This window comes from Montipora capricornis, chromosome 8 (genome assembly GCF_036669925.1).
Source record: "Montipora capricornis isolate CH-2021 chromosome 8, ASM3666992v2, whole genome shotgun sequence".
NCBI classification, from domain to species: Eukaryota; Metazoa; Cnidaria; class Anthozoa; order Scleractinia; family Acroporidae; genus Montipora; species Montipora capricornis.
Genome location: NC_090890.1, coordinates 33,441,291 through 33,459,292, shown reverse-complemented (window position 1 = coordinate 33,459,292; position 18,002 = coordinate 33,441,291). Strand labels below are relative to the sequence as shown.

General features: G+C 37.9%; 2 protein-coding genes and 1 pseudogene across 4 annotated transcripts in view; 2 read left to right on the top strand and 1 right to left on the bottom strand.

Moving 5' to 3' along the window:
• The window catches only part of LOC138060375 (BTB/POZ domain-containing adapter for CUL3-mediated RhoA degradation protein 1-like), an 80,097-nt gene that overhangs the window by 26,026 nt on the left and 36,069 nt on the right, over positions 1 to 18,002 (top strand). The window lies entirely within an intron of this gene.
• On the top strand, positions 12,528 to 14,176 carry LOC138060370 (uncharacterized; annotated as a pseudogene).
• Positions 15,939 to 18,002, bottom strand: part of LOC138060369 (uncharacterized) — a 3,528-nt gene continuing 1,464 nt past the window's right edge. Inside the window, exons 1-3 of the mRNA XM_068906127.1 lie at positions 17,886 to 18,002; positions 17,315 to 17,410; positions 15,939 to 16,585 (exon numbers count right to left, since the gene is read on the bottom strand). The exon at positions 17,886 to 18,002 is cut by the window's right edge and continues 1,464 nt beyond it. Coding sequence (XP_068762228.1) covers positions 16,088 to 16,585; positions 17,315 to 17,410; positions 17,886 to 18,002 — 711 coding nt within the window. The 3' untranslated portion in view covers positions 15,939 to 16,087. The remainder of the gene's footprint in view (positions 16,586 to 17,314; positions 17,411 to 17,885) is intronic.

The window sequence follows — 18,002 nt, the reverse complement described above, 5'->3', positions numbered from 1 at the left end:
CTCCAGAAATTGTTTAGCAATTCTTACCAAATTCCTTTAAATCGTGTTCATCGACATCTTCAAAGTGTTCATTTTTTGTCACTCCAGCTGCTATGAACTTAGCCTTGAATAAAAGCAGATCACTCAGGCGTAGAAACTCGGAAATCTCTGAATATTCATCACCTTGGTGACTCGAACCGTGACTCGAGTGGTCCGCCATTTTTCTTTCGTGAAAGAGGGAGAATGGTCTCTAGTGTGACCACAGGACACCTAAAGACCCCACTATAAATGAAAGATGGCGACTCGCAACGCTAAATCGACTGAACGTGAAAAAGAGGAAAGGCGGCTTGAAAATCAATCATTTTCAGAAAAAAGAAGTGAATTACGCAATCTAACGTCAGTGGGAGAATCTTTAAAAAAATCATTGCAAACTTGTGATGTGAAGAACAACCTTGACAAACTCGAAGGCTTGCTGAAAATGTCAAATAATGCAAAGTTGTCAAAAGTTTTAGAAGGACTTGTGTATATACTGAGGCAACTTCTGGCTTCAAGTTTTAACGGCGAGAATTGCATTGGCTTTCTGCCTTTTGATGATGCATATGATTTGTTTTGCGGTTTCATGGACACGAAACCAGACAAGGCGTATTTTCGTGATCACGTCCTTGACAAAGATCATGGCCTATGTGTTTACATAGGAACTTTTTGTAAGAAAAACTATGTAATTCTGCAGAATGAAACGACGGATATCGGGAAGTTCCTTTCAGAGCTTCAACGGATCGAGGAGTTGGAAGGGAGTGACTATAAGCCTGTAAGATTTTTTTTAGATGCAAGCTCCCTATCTAAAATCATTTCTTCAATGGACACAGAGTATGATAAGATGGCTCTCAAAGCAGTGATATTCGCAATGCATTCTAGAGCTGAGACATTCAACCTTGGTATAAATCCTTCCCGGGCAGTTCAATTTCTTTCTAAAGTAGTTGCAGCTTCTGAGGAAAGCGACAGGGTACTGGATGCAGCAAAAGACATATACAAGCTTCAAACACGTGAGCGGATCAGTAAAGTTGAAGATAAAATTAAAGATATTGATCAAAAGGTTGCGAAGCAAGGGAATCTACTTTCTCGAAAGAGAATGCTTGATCTTGAGGGTGAAAGAAGTGCTTTAAAAGAGCGAGTAGAAGACCTATCCAAAACACTTGACCACATTGACGATCAAAAGACAAGTAGAAAAGTCAAACAAGCAACAAAAAGAATAGCACATGACTTGCTAGAGTCACATCGAGTCAAGAGGCGAAAACTAGGGGCAGGTCCACCTTGCCTACTTGATGCAGAAGATGAGGATTTTATTGCAAAAGCTGTTGAAGCTAAAAGCACTTGCCATCTCAAGTGTATTAAGGCTTGACCAATCTAATTATTATGCATATTTTTATTTGAAGTAAAGCGTTTGTCCAATGTCTATGAAACTTAGCAGAAAGTTTTTTATCGGTGCTGTTATTGATTCGCCAAAATATTTTGCATCGCATTTTGGTCACGTGACCCTAAAACAACTTATAACGTTTATATCCTTTATTCAAAAATGGGGAACATTTATACTTTAAAATTTTGAAAACGTTTGGCATTAACACGTTTAGTACAACTGTGCGTATCGAATGCCGCCTTTTAATGTGGTACTCCGTATTTACCTTTTAAGATATTTGGATGTTTATCATGTCACGTGACCTATTTTCCTCAATTGTTCATTGCTCTTAACATGTGGACATGATTAAAAGGCGGCATGACAAAGCCCTTAGAAGGGGTCATCGAATAATCAAGAAACAAGATTGATATAATGTAGCTGAATGTTCCCCATTTTTGAGTAAAAAATATAACTGTTATAAGTTGATTTCGGGTCACGTGACAAGAATGTGGTACGGGATATTTTGGAAAAGTTATAATAATACCGATAACTAACTGCCTGCCAAGTTTCATAGGTCCGGGACAAATGCCTTCCCTTCAAATAAAAATATGCATAATAATTAGGCTGGTCAAGCCTTAATACACTTGCCATGGAAGAAGGCACGAAACTACCCTTTTCACACATCACAGGGTAAAAAAGAGGCACTTCTTGTCACTAGCACAGTATTCTCTGTTGAAAAGAGGCAAGAAAATGATTAAATCTGCAACCACAGTGACAAATAGAGGGAAACCAAGAAATGTGAGGAGCAAGCAAGCAAAGGCACATAAACATGGGAAGTGGTTGTGGTGTGCTAAGAAACCTCCCAAGACTGAAGCACATGACACAGAGTCGACACATCATCAGCGTGCGCACATCCGGAATGCAAAGTTTAGTATTTTTGATAATGATCAAAAGCAACACAGTGTTTTCATCAGGTATAAAGAACAAAATGTAATAAGACCAACTTAATTCAATGATACTTTTTATTTCAAGTAGTCTCTGTGTATCGCTGAATTGTTTAATTTGTAGTATATTAATTATTATTTTTCAGTATGGATGACAAAGCATACTTACGACCAGGAACAGACGTTGGTTCTAGAGATTCTAAAACTGGCGTTGTGTACGATGTTGTCGATCCCAACAAGAGAAGAGAATTACCTCAGCACGATTTCAATGAACCTAAAGTCAATCAGACTCCAGCTTCTTTTCGCTTCATCAAAGGCTCCATTGAACAGAAAAAAGAGGATATTCTTATAAACACTTCCGACCAAACACTAGTTATTATTAGACCTAAATACTATGTCGGAAGTTCTGGTAGTGTTTGGGCCTCGGATTATATGAGATTGTGCCATGAGCAACCCCAGTTATTTCAAGAATCTGGATTACATGCATACAGTACAGCACTAAAGAAATTTTCTGCATATCTACATGATATTGCATACTATTTTTCAGATCTTACAATGGAGGAAGATGTGACAAATGCAACATCAGAACCTGATTGTCAGCACAGACTTTATGAAGAACAGAAACTATATTGGCTTGTGCAACAAACAGAAGGAGCCATTGAGTCATGGAACGAAGAGCAGGGTGGTATTTTAGAGTCACAGAAGGTAATAGGAAATGATCTCAAGAGCAAAGCTGCTGATATCCAAATAAAGTCAAAATGTTGTATTGAAAATTGCTTACAGTTGATTGTAGACAATAAACTTTATGAGAAAGAAGAAGCTGTTTCTAATGACTGCAAGGAACTTTGTCACACAATTGAAAGATTGCAGCTCACCCCATGGTGTTGTGATGTACTTAAAGCCACAGATGCGGGTCCAGGAGTTGGTGTTTCAAACCTAGAGGTTCGATTTAGAGACATGGAAATAGCCAGAATACACTCCTCAGATCGCGTAAATCGCATTCATCGTGCTCCTGGTGATTCAGGACAAAATGAAGCTGAAAGGTCCAATGCGGCAATAGGCGATGCCCTGGTAGATGGGAGTGCACTCAAATGGAATTACTATGGACCTCTTGATGGTCTCACAGAAGATGAAGTCAACAATCTTTCAGCGAAAGACCTTCAAAAACGAGAAAATGACTGCATGGAAAAAAATGCGTGGAAAGTTGCTGAAGAGGTAACAAAGATAATTGATGATGAGCCTGGTCCAGCGGGAGGTTACATGAAATCCTATGTGACCACAAGGCAAGAGAAACAGTTCTTTTTCAATACCACATACCTTTTGCAATATACCTCTACCAAGTCAGAGATAAATAGAGCAACAGTTGCTGGCAATGCCTATTTCAGTAAAATTGAAAAATTCACACAAGAACATAGTGAGAGTGGAGAAATGTACATGGAGTTTTTAAAAGGATCTTGCGAAAAGGAAAAGAGTGCAAGGTGTGAATTTTGTGTTTCCAATGACTTTTGCTGCTCTGCCGACATAAAACATATCCCCAGGCCATATCCTGATGCCCAAAGACCTGGTCTCCATTATCTTGCTACGGAAGACACCCCAACTGTTGGCAGAAGTGTGGATGATTTCCACCCGAGGGTTCAGCTGAGGTTAATTTTCAGAGAAGATAACTCATTTTTCGATAATCCTGACAACATCACAGATTTCTCGCAGAAATACGTGGTCACTGAAGACGCCATCAAGATGTATGTCAATCACATGAAACTTCTATCTTTAAGAAAAGAAAAAAGATCAAAAGAAAAGGCCGAGAAACGTGAAGAAGAAGCTAGAAAGACATACAAAGACTATGACTGGGAAGGAATGTTTCATGAGAGGAGCCTTTCACAATTAAAAGTTGTGGAGTTAGATAAGTACATAGCACACCATAACCTTGGAAAATATGGGACAAAGAAGGCAAAGTTGGAAGCAATTAAAGAAAATATAATCCAAGAACTTGCCAAACGCATTGAGAGAGAGGAGGATGGGAAGAGCGACAATCAGTCGTCTTCTGATTCACTCAGTAGTGAATCAGAAGACGGCTCAGAGGAAGAAGACTGTGTCCTTGCAGAGATTGGTATTTCAAGCTCTGAAGAGGAAGATTCGACTGAAGAAGAAGAAATGATTGAAAGCACCGAGAACTTTAATGTCAATACAACAATTGTCTACACAAGGTCTGGGCGAAGAGCAACTAGAATCCAAATTTAAGGTAGCTTTATAGAATATCTATCAATTGGACGTGGTGATACTATGGCTTACTTTTTGTTTCACGCATGCCGGAGGACAAGGGGGGATGGGGGGTGGGGGGGGGGGGGGGGGTCAGCAAAAATCATGTCGAAGTAAGAGGGGGGGGTCAGCAAAAATCAAGCATGCCATATTTTACATTGCACCAGCCCCCCCCTCCCGATAAATAATGACCAGTCCCTTACAAAACCAAAAAATCTATACAAATAAATTTTATATTCAGCATACTCATAATTAAGTATGAATTAATGAATGGTGTAATTAACAGGTTCCATAAAAGGATAAAATACCTCAAATAAATTATTATTGAAAGTAGAACTGTAATTGATTTTTTTTTTCTCACAACAATTCATGTGCATTAGTTTTTGTTGTAGCTGTTTTTGGTAATGATCAACAATTTCTGGTAGCCCTCAAAAAGGATTGGCCAAGTCTGTATTAACGCCTTGAGGAGAAAACAGTCTAGTTTGATGAAGTTGGTGTTTTGACATTTGGAGAGAGAATGCCTTGCATTCATTCTGAAAAAAACAGGTTTTTGAGGAACTCTTCTTGAAATCTTATGTACATTTTGTAAAGGTCTTGATAAAGTATACAGAAACCTCCACACACCTCATGATTTGACAGGCGATGAATATGAAGTTCAGGCACGCATCCACCTTGGCTTCCTGGCACTTCAAATATTACTACTTCCGTTAAACAGATTCTTACTTATGTTGGATACTATGTGGACAAGGCACTTTTGGATGCTCAAATTATTTGTCTTCCCATAACATTACAGAATTTCAAAGATGGCATCATGCAGACTGCTCACAAACAAACAAAGAAATTCATTGTTATTTTCTGGAGGACAAAATGCTCCAATTTTAAAAGAGAAGTATCAAAAACAAGTAATTTGGCAGCAATTTGCAAATGAAGTCCTTGAACTGACATGCAGAGAGAGCACTACCCTGAAGTCTTCATCAACATACATGTAAGCTGAAAGGAAAAGACAGGATGTGAATGAGGGAAAAAATGGAACGAAAAAAATGGTACCTACGGTAATTATAATCAATCATAGTAAACATAACACTTTAAAAATTTTAATCATCTCTATGTTTTTTCTATCTTTTCTATTTTACAACTGGTAAATCACAAATACAGTACTAGGGACATTTTCTGAGGGCAAAGTGTCTCTGAGTGCACTTTTAAATTGCACTTGACGTGTGAGAATTTGATGTAGCAATGACACAATACAGGGGGTAATTCTCTTTTTGCCAAGAAAAAAATTACTCTTAACACTACATCTGACTGCCCTTTAGAAATTGCGGAAAATTTTCACAAATGAACAGACCATACATCAGACCAAAAAAAAAAGACTAATAAACATGACAGTATTTCAATCAAGCAGGTTATGAGTAAAATGTTACAATAACTATTGAACAACAGGTGTGGCACCAAGTTTACCAGCTGGACACTAATCTAATTGAAGAGACAAAAATCAGAGCATGATCCTTCATTATTTATGAACAATGTGCCAATAAAAACGCACTACGATGGTGATACGACTGAGTGGAGTCCAATTCTGTAATTACACAAGTGATTAACAAAATTGGACAACCGCATAGTGGGAGTACGATTTGTTTAAACATGAGTATGATTACAGACCGACTTGGAGAATGTGAAGTCCTGTTACCAATTAATCATAACCATTACAGTTTCAAAGAAAACAAATGCATTCCTTTTCACTGTCTAATGTTACAAATTCGTTCATTTTGGACAATCCCCGGTTTGGTAGGGTAGGTGGTTCTTGCCATGGTTATTGTGCTAAATTCTGTGATTGGTGCTGAGTGCACTTAATATGACTGGCTGATACAACTATATAATTACAGGTGTCCAAATACAGCCAACTGTCTGATTTCACTGTCCGATTACAAGCCTACACAATACATTAATTAGTGAAAAATAAAGCAGTAAATGTACCAATCAAATTTCAGAAAATTGCAAAGGTCTGCGAGATCATTTCATCAATGCAATTTGCCACAGGCAAGCATAAGTTTTCATTTGCAGTCTGTTCAAGCGTCGTTCGTTTCATGGGAGCGCTCAGATCTTGAAGTGCAAAGTCTTGACAAGTCCCCCGAGCCACTGTTTTTCCATTCAGTCCACCAAAGTTGAAGACAATGAAAGTAAACGACTGTTAATAAATTTTTCACATGTCGTTGGTTTAGAACTAGGCGATGACTCGATAGTAGTGAATGTTTAGTTAGAGCAGCACAGCTGGCTTGCCTGCGTCTTCTGAACACACTTCCTTCAGCAAACAAAGCTGAATACCCCATTAAAATGCAGTGGTTTTAAAATTACTCACTACAAAAACATACTGATAAAAAAAACCCTTCCGATAAAGAACTGCCTTATTTACCCTCACGGCGCCATCGTTGCATCCATGGAACACATTTTGAAGGCTAGGCGCGCAAAGAATTCTGTGCGGCATTAAAAATAATTTCTCCTTGAATCTGATTGGTTGATTATTTACGGCCAGATCACCTGGAAGTAACCTGCGATCAAGCTCTATTTTAGTTTCGCCTGGTACGTAATGTGGAGTTGGCGAAACGAAAAATAGAGCCTGACCAAATTCCTCTTCGAAATTCCTTCCGCCCACTTTTTTTGATTGATTGACATGTCCTTCATCGGCCAATCAAATTTACTTCCATTACCCCAATACACGCGTGGACGGCAGATTCACGCTATTTTGTTTTGACCAGAGTTAATTACCGTGGGAGGAATATTATGAACGAATTCGAAAGTTACCGTTGGCTTTAATTTGAGAAAAACACATTTAAAGCATGGGGAATGTTTTCGACGACTATATTGCGGCAAAGGCCGGTGTAATTCTCCCTCCGAACTTCACTGAATATGCAATCTTTTGAGCTTGACATCTTAATTTGTAATTGAGATAACCTAGCATTTTGTCGTTGGACGGTTTGGCAATAGATTTTTAAAGAAAAAAAAGAGAAATACATTATTCCTTTAACGTGTTTGCCCATGAAGGTTTCTTTGGTGATTTTTTCGGGTAATATCTTCAATTGCAGAGTATTTCTAGAATTGCGCGCTTTAAAATCATGATTACCCTGCGAGCAGAGAGGAAGATCGAAGGGCCTCTGCTCGCAGGGTAAATCATGATAAGTTTGGCTCTTAATCTTTTGATGGAGTACGAACAGTAAGATGGACTCGCAAAGTTTCTTTTATTGTTGTACAATTGATGTCTCTGGAAACATGCAATTTTAGTTTCTGGAGTGCGAGTTTTAAGTTAAATCAACTGGAAATATTATGAAGTGTGCAAACAAACTGGGTCATGTACAGTAAATAAATAAAGCCGTTTGATACACAGATATTCAAAACATGCATTCGTGCAACTTGCGATTTTATCAGCATCTCCTCCTGTTGATATATATGTCCCTTGTCTCATCCAAGAAACCAATATGCATCGGCTTTCATTGCCATTTGAAAGAACCACCCATTTAGCTTTCTAAACATAAGGGAAGTTTGTGCCAAAGTACTTTCAACCCCATGGCCACAGAGTTCGACAACGGAATCGCTAATTTCACTCGTTCCAGAGATTCAAACCCGATTCTGGACAAGTTATGAGATGTTTCAGATGGCATATCTCCATTTATACAAATAAAATCAAGTTGCACCGTCCACGGCATTGTAAGAGCAAATTTTTTCGTACACTTACGGCGGATTAGTCTCGAGGACTTCGCGAGAGCTCCGCGCAATCACGATGGCATTTTCACTTCCGGCGTTTCAACAGCCAATCAGATCACGAGTTTGGTCGGCCAAAATTTGGCCGACCGTCCGGAATTCTTGAGAGACTTTTGGTCAGGCCCAATTTTAGCGAGTGACGACATAAGAGAACATATGGGCGAAGCTAAAAATGGGCCTGATCGCAGGTTAACCTGGAAGTAACAAAGGAGACTAATGTCACGCATGCGCATAATGAATGGCAAATTCAATTTTACTTGCATTGTGATTGGTTGAAAACCTTCGAGACAGTCTTAGAACGCGGGAAGAAAAGATGTCGACGTTGTCGCTAGTTGTAGTTTTTATTGCATTCACTTTCAATGCTATCTATGCACTTGTGGTACAAATACCGAAAGGAGATGGACAAAAGCTAGAAAGACCTCGGCAATTCCTTCTACTTGGGAAAGTCCTTTATCTCGGATGAAACGAAACATGCTTAGATCGGCTGTTTTAGAATGATGCGGTGTGCTCAGACTTGTCAAAGAATTGCGCGAAGTTGGAAAAATTTTGCCTTATTTGCAACGCGTATGGTCATGATTGAATGTGTAAATCACAATATTGAATAATGTTACGTATTAAAGTAACTGGAACCGGCATTAAAATTTTCCGCTGTGGTTTTTTCACGTGGATACCCGCGCTTGAAGTGAATGCAAAACAAATTTGCCAGGTTGACGGGATTTGCTTATGGCGCGTCAGTGGTAAATGAGCTGGTAAACCGTTCAAAGGATGTCACAGCTTAAAATTTATCAATGAATGGAGTTAAGGTAAGTAACAGAAAAACATGACAGAAGAATTTCGTTTGTTCTCTCTTTGAAGCGAATACATTCTATCCGGACGAAAGAGTCATTTTGCAAAATGTCAATCGGTTTATAGCTTTTTCTGTTTAAACCAAACTCTGTCATTAAGAGTACAGGACTTTTGTCTCCGACGTTGGTCCACGAAAAGCCGTCAACAGGTGATATTTTGTGAGCCAAAGATAAGGTTTGACTAGAGATATTCCCGGTAAAAGTGGCACAGCGAATACTGAACCCCGACGTTTCGACTTCTCCGTTTACCAAAGTGCTTTTCATTGTCGACGAAACAGTGCTTGTTTTTTCCACCATCAAGTGTTATTTTCTCTGGACTAAGACATCAAAAGTCTCTGTATTGTTAATGAGTGATTTTCATACCTTCTGGACATTTTTTTGTCTTTTCTCCTCTTGAAATGTGAACTACAACCGTGTATATTTGACGCGCAACTGAAATTTTCTTACCCCAAATCAGACAATGGCGTCAGTGTTCACGTTACTTTCGGTCAAATCTCAGCAAATATGTCTTTGTCCAGCGATCGCCATTAGTATGGAAAGCACATATTTGTGAAGAATCGAACTGCTTTGAAAGTTTTCCTTCAAAAGTGGCAGGGCGCACGAAAATGCCCTGTGAAAGTAAACCTAATTTTCATCGAAACTTGGCACTTTGTGATGCGTTGATTCAACTCTGGGTCAAATTCTTGAGATGCAATGCATTCTTAAATGCAATGTACTGCAAATAAGACTCTTGCTTTTATTGCAATAAATATTAGTCCCAGCTATTAAAAATTATACTTAATTACATAAAAAATGTTTAGTTAGTGTAGTAATATTTACAAATAAAAATGCCTGCTTACCACAACTTTGCACTGCACTTTTCGATTTGATAAATTTCTTACTTTAAATTTGAGGGAAACTGTAGTAATTGAAATTTTAAAGATATTTACAAACTGTATAGTAAAATTTACATGACAAGTAATTATTGTAAAATATAATAATTTTGTTCATGATGATTTACATGATAAGTAATTATACATTATATTTGTAAATAATGCATATTTTAAAATTTTCATTCCCTTGTGTGGCTTCCTTGCATGGATGTGTGTGTCACTATTTGCACCTTTCTGCTTTTGGAATCCCATTTAATAATTAATACAAATATAACAATTCTTTAAACTTTGTACAGTGAATTATTTTACCTTTGTCTGCACATTCAATTTTTATGAGACATGTGACTGTGTGCAAGGAATGGCAGCAAAAATAAACAAAAACCAGGTCAATTAAATTTTTTGACACACAAAACAGCCATAATATTCAGGTGTACCTCAAGTTCTCTTCAATTTCTTCTGCAAGTTTTTTGCAGTTACTATAAGTTGCCATACACCAAGAATGAAGTAAAAAATAAATTTAATGAACACAAAATGGTGTGTGATGTTCCATCATCCTAAATCAATGTATATTAATTACTTAACACTGTTGGAATTAATATTAAATTTTATTGGGACATATTAGTTATTAAATACTGGCTCAATTACTGATACGGTAATATTATTGACGTACTATATTTAATAATATTATAATATAAATCCCTTTCACCCCTAAACCGGCCAAAACCGGCCATACTTGGTATTTTACTCTTCAATAGGAACCCCCAGGGGTCAATGGGTTAATTAATAGACTAAAAACATTTAAAATCAATGGCTGCACATTTTGTACACTTTCATCCTGATTTAGATAAATTTACTTTATTCTCTGCAGTGAGATAGTAACTTACCACAAAAGTGAGCAATGAATATGAATGAGCATGAACTGCCCACATCGAAATTAATAAGTAGTTAATATTGTATCAGAGTTCTATCACAAAGTCTCCTTTGCCTTTAATTGTCCTTTTAATTTTAAACATTGCACAGAAGACAAGACCTACTTTATGTATTTTAATTGTACATTTAATGTGGGTGTAATTTTACATCTTCAAATGGTCAAGTGAAATTTTTACCTCCCCAAAGAGAACTCATTCAGAAAATTTCATTTAAGTACAACCTACAAGTCTGATGGCAGTGACCACATCATTGTGGATTTCCTAAGAACATCAACATCACTTTTGAATAATTCGCTGGTAGCATAAATGATGAAAACAATGAATAATTACTATGGCTAGACTTAATGGAGTTACCATAGATCAAGGACAAAATTATCCAATAAAGTAATAAACTGGAACTTCATTATTGACTCATTTTAGCATAGATTATCAAACATGCCTTCATGATCAGTTGATGTATCTAAGAATAATGTTTTGGTTCCGTTAAATGAAAGTTCTTGAAATTTTTAAGGTAGTGTATCTTGAGAGTGTTAGCACATGAGATAAATGCAGTGAACCAGGTTGGCCTCAGACACATACACAAAATAGCGGCTGGTATTAAATTTCTGTCGACATATCTGTTGAGATAAGATGTTCTTTCAAAGGACTGAGGACATCTCATAACTCCAAACGATCAATGAAAGAAAGTGAATGAAGTGACATACTTCCTTCCAGCGCTGCATTCAAGTTGGATAAATCGAAGCCTGCGAGCTCGAGGGATATATTTCGCAACCACGTTAGATAGTACTCCCTTCCCAACAAAGGAATCTGGCCTTTGCTCGGGTCTTTTCGCACTTTGAGCATTTGTTGTTCACTTAAATGGAGAAGTAAAGCTAAAAAGTATAAAAGGTGACTCGAAGCAACTTCAGAGGCGTTGCTTCCCCGAGCAGACTAAAAGGGCTGCTTACAAAAAGCGTAACGAAAGAAAAATTCCCACCGACTAAAATGCCCCTTGCAGAATCTTTCCCTGTCACGTAAACTATGAATGACCACCTTCAACTGGCAGAAGCAATATAGAACGACCGAAGAAGCACAGGTTGAAATCACCGCTTCGAATATGGAAAGCCAAATGGTGCAAAATTCAAGAACCAAAATTGCCTTCACATTCAACAAGTTTCCTATCAAGCTCAAGGCAGATTTCAATCAAGCTCAACAAAATCAAGTCACTTTCAACGAATTTTCTCTCAAGATCAAGACATAATTTTAAGCAAGCTCAACAAAATGAAGTCATCACGTTCAACAAATTTTCTTTCAAGGTCAAGAGACGTTTGAGTCAAGCTCAAGAATGAATTAAAGTAACTTTCAAAGAATGAATTATCTCAATTTCAGGCTTCGTTCCTCTACCGACACCAAATTAGTTGACACGTTCTAACAACTTGAACCTTCAAGATCAAGCCGCGATCACCATCACGCTTTCTTGCATCAAACAACGTTGTCAACAAACTCCGTACACTGTCAACAAACTCCGAACACTGTCAACAAACTGCGAACACTGTCAACAAAGGAGTTAACCCACAATGCAAGTTGTTTCAATAACTACCTCGTATACTATTCCGGAATTATTAACCCATAATGCATTTCGATATTTTCCCGCCAAAAATTGAAGATGGATGCAAACACCTTAGGATGGGAGCAATTCTTTGAAGAATTGCTCTATTTAATGAATGATTATGAAGCCTTTTACAACTCAACAGATTACAGATTGCAAGAAAATATAGTTATTCGAATGGAGTCAGCCCTTCTTGCGCTTCAACAGATCGTACCTTTGGTGATCAATGCTAGACTTGAGTGTGCTTCGGTTGTACAAGAAATTTTTAACAACGTCCGTATTTTGTTTTTAGAATGGACAAGAAGGGAAACTCAAACAGGCTCTCCTTGCACTAACCTGGCAATTTATTCATTAGAATTCCCAAATGTTGGGCGAAGTGGACGGCCGGGCAGGCCAAAGTTTGAAATCAAAGAGGATGTTCTCATTGAATTGCGCTCATACGGTTTCACCTGGAAACAAATTGCAGACATGCTCCTGGTATCAAGGTGGACTATAAGAAGACGTGTTGTTGAATATGGTCTACAGGAAACAACAGGATTTTCTGAATTGTCTGATGAACGAATAGACTTTTATGTCAAACAGTTTATTGAAGAGCACGGAAGTCTTGTGGGTTGTTCCATAGTCCAAGGTTTCCTTAAGTCACTTGGCTTCAGACTACAGCGCCGCAGAGTAAGGGCAAGCATGTCTCGATTAGATCCACGTAATTCTCGCATCAGATGGGCTATTGTTGTTTCAAGACGAGCATATTCAGTTCAAGGGCCCAACAGTCTGTGGCACATTGACGGCCACCATAGTCTCGTGAACTGGGGATTTGTGATACACGGAGGAATAGACGGTTTCTCGAGGCTGATAGTGTACCTTCACTGCTCCACTAACAACAGAAAAGACACTGTGACTCGCCTTTTTCGCTCTGCTACTGAGCGCTATCACTGGCCTTCAAGAGTACGGAGTGATCATGGTGGAGAAAATGTTGGCGTTTGGCAGTTAATGGAAGACGTGCGTGGTCCAAATAGAGGAAGTTTCCTGGCTGGAACATCGGTGCATAATCAACGCATCGAGCGTCTCTGGCGGGATGTGTTTTGTACTGTGTGCCATATTTTTTATTACACATTTCAGGCCATGGAGGAATCCGGACAGCTTCAGCGAAACAACAGTTTGCACAAGTTTGTACTACACTACATTTTTACCCCCAGAATAAATAAGGCCCTCCAGTCATTTTCCGCTGCATGGAATCACCATCCTATGAGAACGGAACGCCAATGGTCTCCACTTCAAATGTGGACAAATGGGGTGCTTGACATAAGAAATCATCCACTCATAGGACTTTCTGATATAGCAGAATCCGGAAGGGATGTTGATGACCTTGAATGGTATGGTTTCGACCCCTTTGCACCGACGCCCTGTGATGATGGACTTTCCACGGTAATAGTCGAAGATGTGAATATTGACTTACCCACTGGCATCTTAACTTTGCTCAGGCAGAATATTGATCCTTTACAACATTCAGATAGCTTTGGGATTGATTTGTTTCAGGATGGTTTATTGCTATTAACACAGAATACAGAGTAGAATAACATGTCGAGGAGTGATAACCATGACATTGTCGTGAACGCCAACTTTTACTTAAATGGTACTATCCAGAGTATACTAAAAGAGGTGAATTCAGAATTACGGGAGAGAATAATTTTGATCCGGGAAAGAGGAATAGTGTTATGTATGCTACTCACAGCATAAATCATGTTCTCTGTTATTCATCGTTGTATATACGTTAGTATCATTGAAGTATTAGTGTAATTGTCAGCAGTGAATCTAAGAATTTAGTGTCATATTCACCGCGCTACCTGGTGAATATAAAATTTTGGAGGCGCGGCTGCTTAGCTAATCTAGCACTTTTCGTGCCTTTTTATCATGTTTTGGCATGTTGTTTTGCATTTTCCTGATATTCACCACCGAAAATTACACTAAAACAATTATTCCCTTCAAGCTCACTGAAGACTGGGATTGCTACACATCAGTCTTTATTAGCTTTAACCAGAAATCCATAAGGTTTGAAACGAGTAACGTGCGTTCACAGCTTCTGAATATTCAGTGCGAACTGATTGGTTGAATGTTTCAGTGCTAAGTACCATATTTGGAAACCCCTCGCTCTTGTTGTTCCAAATATGGTACTTAGCAAATCGAATATTCAGAAGCTTGTTTCCCAGCACACAAGGGGCCGTTACACGTTTCAACCCTTATGGGTTTCTGTTTTAACATGGGGTTTATTTCCCAAATAAAAAACGAAAACCAAAAAACTCAACATAAAATCATGTTGCATAAATAATAAATAAGTAACACCAAGAACTGGACAAAATGCCAACCTTTAATGCCATTTTTGCTCATAAACTACTTTTGTGTGAAAACCAACCACAACATCCTTACAATAAAAATCTACAATAGAATTTCCACCAATTCTCTACTTCTCAAATCCCATACATCTTGTCCCTCCCCCCCCCCCCCCAACTTGTGCATAAACATTCTTTTTGATTTCTCTTGGAGCATGAAGATGTCTCACAAGAAATCGAAAACAATGCCTATGCAACTTGTTGGGGAGGTGTATTATGGGATTTGAGAAAGTAGAGAATTTACAAAATAATATACCCACCCAAAAATGTTAGTGAGGCTGATTTTAATATCAACAAGAGAATATTACCCCAGCTGCCATTTTTCCATGACCTTTACACTGTATGGTGCATACACAACCACCACCAAAAGTCATGAATTTTAGCTCAGAAAAGTACATTGGAATGGACAAGGCCACATTAACCTGAATTTTCAACGACCAAAATTTGCAAAATGTAGCTGAGTTAATTTGTCAACTTAATAAAAACTTCATAACCTTTCAAGAACAATAGTATAACACAACAATTGTTAGCCAGACACTGAATTGTTAAAACAAACATGACACTTCAAGGCTGCTGCCTAAGGAAATTTTCGGGGAGCCCTTCGGGCTTCCAACATTAAAAGTTAGTAGCCAAAGTCATTTTTTCAAGAGCCCAGAATTAATTAATTCCAGCTGGGCTCATATTTACAAGAAAGTGAGGATGAATCAGGGCGCCCGTTCGGGCTACTCGTTCAGAAATTTGGTCGCCCGCGCTCGCAAATAAGGCGCCCCAGGCGCCCGGGCGACCATTAGGCAGCAACCTTACACTTGTCTGAGCTTCGGTCCCAGAAAGGAAGACGTTCTGGCTTACTTTTGTTTTTAAACAGGGAATTTGAACAGAACTCATAATGGTGTAGAAATATGGCAAACCGTGTCTCTTGCATTGGATGACACAGCTGTCACAGAAACCATTGATTGTTTTCAAACTTAACAATAAGAACAATGCACTAATAGGTCCCAGACAAGTTAAACGTTTTACTACGTAATAATGCACATGAAAAAACAACAAACATGCAGGCAATTCGAATTTCATGAGGTAGTCTTGCTAATGCAGGGTAAATGAGAAGTTGTGTTATGACAGTGACTGACACTGAATTAACCCAAGGTTATACAGTATTAAAAGAGGAGCTTCCAAGAACTGCATTCAAGCATGCACCAAACTGCTCAAAGCAACTGAAATGTAAAGGTAACTTCAGTTCCATGGTACAAGTTGAAGCAAAAATGTTTGGGGTATCTTCAACACTAACATTAACACAACCTGGGAGCAAAGCTGACGTTGCAGATTTGCATCCAGTAACAAAGCCTAAAAATTTACACAACATATCTTCATTAGCACTGGCAATGAAACTTAATAACATGTGTGTTACACTTATTACTCTCGGGTTGGTGGAATCTGGCAAACACAGCAAAGATTTGACAAAATCTGCATTAATTTCACCTTTTTGATGTACAAAAAGGTGCTCAAATTTACTTGGTGCTTTTTCAATTTCTTTTAATAGACCCAGAATAGCTAATCCCTTTCTGAACTGATCAAGAACTCCTTTGTGCTTGATAAGTGTTTCGTGATACACAAGAGCTTGAACCACTGCTAATTTGTTCTGTTCCTGCAAATTGCAACATACATTTAAAATTATTGTAATCATTTAGATTGCATTTAAACTTCAAGAATTGCAGAACAAGTTCAAGAAAATTAAGAGTGAAGTGAGCTAAACATGTATGAACTAGATTACACTATATGAAAATGGTTTTTTTCAATTCCTCTCTGACTGTCTTTCATCCTCACCAGATACCCAAGTTATGATGGATGAAATTATCCTTATTTTTATTGTTCTTATTGGCAGGGAAAAAACATCACTGTACATCCAAGATACAAGAACTTTTTCACATACACCCATAACTTAAGACCGTTACAGGTACATTAAAAAGCTCTAACATTAATTCTAATAACTACAGTAAAACCTGTATAATAAACAGAAATACACCAGACCCTTGCTACTGACAGCTTAATAAACCTGTGTGCTAAATACAAGTTTGCCTTACAGAAAATATGATATGAAAAGTTTGGGACTCGCTGAAGCTTGTCTTTGCTTACTACACAGTGTGTGTTTAATACATTGCACACTTAATACAGGTTTCCCTGTATAATACAATCATATTCCTACATTTGTGACATTTGTAAGCCTATAATTAAAATGGACAAAATATGACCACATACCTTCAGAGCACACATATATAGATTAAGTGCGTATGTACAAGCCAAACTACTACTATTACTAAAAAAAAAAACAAAGAAAAAAAATAATAAAACGGCAACATCCCTTTTGTTTTCTTACCGTCAACAGTCTTCTTTCCCCACAATTTTGCATGAGCTGTACAAATTCATCCTCGTGGTTGATGTTTTCAATGTCCTCAGATGTTGCATCTCTAACCTGTAATTTGCAGTAATAGCAAAAAATGGTATAAGAAACCCATGGATGGTTTCTAAAAAGAAAATATTATTAAGTCCTTTCCACCATAAAATACGGGACCTTACAAATTATAAAGGATTGTGCAATGTTAATAAATTATCATTCCCTTTAGGATATTACTTTTTTATTACATCTGAAGTTTTCACTGGAAAATTGCATTTTGTGGAATTTTCACCACCAAGACACAGTAAAGCACTTTAACTTAACCAATTTACATACCGTACCAATTACAAGGGCAATATTAACAGAACCAAGCAAAAACAAAGTTCATACTGGAACAGATTACAGTAGTTAACTTTTACTGTGTTAATAACTATTGAAGGGTACAAGGCACAGCAGAGTACAAAATATTATATCACTTTTTGTTCTCTTATCAAACTGTTGGAAGTACAGTACTAGAAATATAATAGGGGGAAAAACTAAATGCAACACTTACCCTTGCGACATAGCCAGCCAAGATTCCATCACTGATGTCCATGACACTAGCCCTTGCGACACCCTGCTGCAAATCTCCAGTTGCAATATACCAATATACAACAGGTGACAAATAGGG